Below are 4486 nucleotides of genomic sequence, written 5' to 3'. Positions count from 1 at the left end.
GAGAGAGAGAGAGAGAGAGAGAGAGAAAGAGAAAGAGAAAGGGAGAGGGGTTATGTTGTGTTTGTGGCATGTATTTGTTATTGTGGATTTGTTCATATGTGAGCATGTGGAGGTCAGAGGTTGACGTTGGGTGTCTTCTGTGACAACTCTTCATCTTTACTTTCTGAGACAGGATCTCTCACTATACTCAAAACTCCATTTGACAAGGCTGTCTGGTTAAACAGCTTCAGAAAGCCACCTGTCTCTGTCCCCCAACTCCCAGCACTGGGGCCGCAAGCATGGGATGCCATTAATCTTTGTTGTAGGTCCTGGGAATCTGAATTCAGGTATCTACGCTTGTGTTGTAGGATTTTACTGACAGAGCCATCCCTAGCTCCATTATTTGTCCCATTTTTATGAGAATAGAATTAGTAGTTTTTTTTTCTTTATGTGGTTTGAGAGAGGGTCTTATGTAGCTCAGGCTGGTCTTAAATTCACTATGTAACCAATTCTGCCTTGAACTTCAGATTTCTTGCCTCCACCTCCTAAGTGCTGGGATTGCAGCCATGCACTACTACATCTGGCTTATGAATTAGTATTTGTCAATCACTTATACCAATCTCACTTATAAAAGTTTTATAAGGACTGTTAAATCAATCAAATAAATAACACAATAAGACAGGAGGCATTGTTAGAGATGGGATCTGGATTCCTGAGCACTGGTGTGAATCAGAACGCTGGACAGCTCCCAAAGGTTTTGTCCACCATATTGGTTGCTGGAGAATCCCTCTGCCAGAGAGGCAGGGTACTGGTCTTTATTCTTCATTATCCCAGACCTGGGGATTCTCCTCAACACCCTTGCCATCTGTGATGTGAAGGAAGGCACAAAGCTCTTCACCATGAGGACTCATCTTGAGGTGGAAGGTGGAGTGAGAGCCATGTCCACGCCCACAAGTGTGCTGTTATAGCAACATTCTTTCTTAGGATGAGGGACTGTGTCTCATGTGTGGTGTTGGAGACAGGGAACCCTGTCTTGTGTGTAGTGTGGACCAATTCTTCCCAGAATAATCGTTAAAGACAGAGTCACAGATGGGGGAGTTGAGCAGGAAATAGAAGCATCAAAAGGTTCCTCTAGATGAGATGGAGACCAAGGACTCCATATAGCATAGTCAGCTTAGAACCAGAAGGCTTTCTCTATGCTTCCCTCAGAGCTGCTTCTGTGCCCATCCAGCTCCAATCAGCCTACCATCTGCTGGTGAATCACTTATCAGGAGAAGAACTGAGCCCATTGGCCCTTATCTTTGGGTCCTCTCTGTACCCTGAGGCTCTGACACACTTCATCTCATTTGATCCTTCCCAGAACTCTGTGAATTGGACATTGCCTGTCTCATTTTACTGTTGGGAAAAACGGAGGTTCACAGAAGTCCAGTCACATTCCTAAAGGGAAATAATAGGAAAATAATGAGGTTTAGGTTTTGGTCCTTTCTTTCCAAGAAATGCTAGTTTCAGTGTTAACAGTGGATGACAGCCTCCTTCACACTTTCTCTTGCTATAGCATGCAGGACCCCAGTGAGTCACAGCATCAGGCCCTTATTGCAATGACGCATTCTTCAAAAGTTTAGTCCTCTTACTGAAGTAACTTTCAGCAGTCAAAGTCTTGGGTGGAGGATGTAGCTCAGTGGTAGAGCACTTGTTTGGCATGTCAAAGGCCCTGGGTTCAATCTCTAGCACTGCAAACAAAATGTTGAAGTCTATTTCAACTTACGGGTGAAATGCATACCCCCCTCAGACACCACCTCTGCTTAGGGCTACCTAACCAGCCCAATCTGCTAACACCCATCTCTCCCCATCCTACAGAGGAGGTAGCTGAAGGAAAGAATGCCATCCTTATTGGAATGAGCCAGTGGAGCTCCAATGACCTGGTAGAGCAGATCGAGACCATAGGGAAGCTGGATGAGCATCAGGGTGAGTCTCTGCCTCTCCCAAGCCCTGGCTATGCATGTGTGTTACAGGGTGGGGGTGGGGCTGCCCGTTGTGCCCAGGACCTACAGGAACTCTCTGGGTGGCAGAGGGTCGGGGTGGGGGTGGAGGGGGTGGGGCTCTATGGGCTGCCTGGTTGGCGGGGGGGGGGAGGGGGGAGGGGTTGGACAGAACAACTCCAGGGCACATCCACACGACACTTCCTTTGCTCATCAAGTGGCATTCAGGAGCACGGATAATTAAGGGCAACTGAGGCCAAACTGCTACATTCCAGGTCTATGGGACTGAGATCATTTGGATAAGATAGGCTCCAAGGAACTAACCCACTCACAAAATTTGCACAAATTCCTTCCCAAGGCAGCTATAGCCCAAACACTTCCTAGCAGGCTTCATCTTTTTTTTGTTTTTGTTTTTTTGTTTGTTTGTTTGTTTTGGTTTTTTCGAGACAGGGCTTCTCTGTATAGCCCTGGCTGTCCTGGAACTCACTCTGTAGACCAGGCTGGCCTCGAACTCAGAAATCCACCTGCCTCTGCCTCCCAGGTGCTGGGATTAAAGGCATGCACCACCATGCCCGGCCTAGCAGGCTCCATCTTTAAGAGGTTCCACTGTCTCCATGCTATTACATTGGGGGACTAAGTGCCCAGCATATGAACCTTTGGGAACAGACACACCCAGTCCATAGCATTCATCATCATCTTCTATTTTCTTTTCCCTATCCTTTCTTGGCCTTGACACTAGACAGTTTTAGTCTGGGCCAGAGTGGCTAAGTGGCTATAGCCAACCTATCAGGGGCTGTCTAGCGGAAGTAGTGTTGACCCAGCTCAAGAAAATGGTCATCTAGCCCAAGCACCCAATCCTTTCCTTATCCTCCATCCTCTTTACTTTTGGGCCAGAGCTTGTCCCATGCAGAAGAACCCATCCTGAGAGATGGGTAGGCCCAAGCTGCTGTTTTCACTTTATGAATGAAGAAGCTATGAGAAGCTGGGTCTGAGTCTTACTTAAGGTCCTTCTAGTCTAGGACACCATCTCTAGATCGGCCTTAGGGGCCAGATGCAGACTGTCCCCTTCCTTGAATGTGACAGTGGTCCAGGGAATGTTTAAAGACTGGGTCCTCCTAGCTTGACTTGTGATCTGGGAGACAGTGCCCCAGCCACATATTTGCAGATGGCTCCTCAGTCCGCTCTTTGCTTCACACCCCCCAGGGGCTCAGAAGGAGTCCAGAATGGGCCACTTATTCTGGATCCTCCTCCCCAACCGTGCTTGGTAGCCACAAAAAAGACAAAGCTAGGTTTGTAGTCACCACTCAGTTGGCCTCCTCTCCTCCCGCCCACCCCCACCTGTCTGCTAAGGCTCCTGTGACTCAGACTCAGTGTGAGCTCAGCAGGGGTGGGGGAGAGGCAGGGTGAACTGTGAGGGTGGTATGGTGGCTGGGGGAAGGGTGTAAGGGACCCGAAGGAAGGTCTGTTGGACAGGCAGAGGCTCAGAAGTCTAAGGTCTGCACGGGAACTTCAGACCTGCTGTTTCTAGCACCTCTCTGAACCTTGGTTTCTTCAGCTGCAGTGTGGGGTACAAGTATTAAGGGTGTGAGAATTATGAGATAATACTTGCAAAAAATGCACCCAGTCACAGGTCGTTGTAGTGGTGGAGTGAACAATCTTGCATAAGCATAGCTGTAGCATAGCAAATGCCTTGTGCTGGTGCAGGATTAAATGAGGGAAGTGAGTGGTCTGACTGCACGGGCTGATGCCACAGCGCCCACCCATCTGACCCCCCCCCCCCCATACAGAACATGAAGCACAGAGCAGAGGAGGAAGAGGGTGTTCAGAAGGGCAAGCCAGTTGTGTTTCTGGCTCCCACTTTCCTGTGGATTCATAGTGTGAGTTGCCATAGCACGAAGGGACATACATATGAAATAATGTCACTTCAGACATCAATTGTGGGGCCTCTGCAGGAACCTAGCCTTGTGCTAGATGCAGAGGAAACAAAGATGGACAAGACTGCACCTTTACCCTTGGGCCCGCCCCACAGTGGCAGGATGCTGTGCAGTGAGGCAGGCTGAGCAGAGGGCTGAAGAGGGAGGCTCTGGGGACTATTCCAGGCAGAAGGATCTCTGAGTGTGCTTGCTGGAGAAGAACTGATGATCTAAACAAGCTGATGTTCCTGCCTGCTTCAGGCTTCCTACCCTTCCCCTCACACCTCATCCCAGGGTCCCCCTTCATGGTAGTGCCTTGGCTGGTCCACCTTACCTTCAGCTATGACCTCTTAGGAGCTCCAGACTTCCGATTGTTGGTAGCACCCTGTCTGAATGACTCAAAGACCCCTCATGCTCTTCATCTTCAGAAGGCAGTTGACTTTCCTCTGCCCCTTGAATTATCTTTTGCATTGCATCTTTTCTGTCCATCACAATTTCTATTATGCTACACAGGCTCGTCTCACTCATTCAAACATCCAGTCCTTGAGGGCACCGACTCTGAGGAGAGTGCACCGGCGGCATGCACATGCTCCTGGGCCATTGTCGTTTCCTTCC

General features: G+C 49.1%; 1 protein-coding gene across 3 annotated transcripts in view; it reads left to right on the top strand.

Moving 5' to 3' along the window:
- Pitpnm3 (PITPNM family member 3) overlaps positions 1 to 4486 on the top strand; it is a 90166-nt gene that overhangs the window by 21986 nt on the left and 63694 nt on the right. For all 3 annotated transcript variants that reach the window (XM_021212676.2, XM_029546396.1, XM_029546395.1), the window contains one exon: positions 1837 to 1944. In XM_021212676.2, the coding sequence (XP_021068335.1) occupies positions 1837 to 1944 (108 nt within the window). The remainder of the gene's footprint in view (positions 1 to 1836; positions 1945 to 4486) is intronic.

The sequence above is a fragment of the Mus pahari genome, chromosome 14 (genome assembly GCF_900095145.1).
Source record: "Mus pahari chromosome 14, PAHARI_EIJ_v1.1, whole genome shotgun sequence".
In the NCBI taxonomy this organism is placed as follows: domain Eukaryota; kingdom Metazoa; phylum Chordata; class Mammalia; order Rodentia; family Muridae; genus Mus; species Mus pahari.
This window is presented reverse-complemented; position numbering and strand designations above follow the sequence as displayed.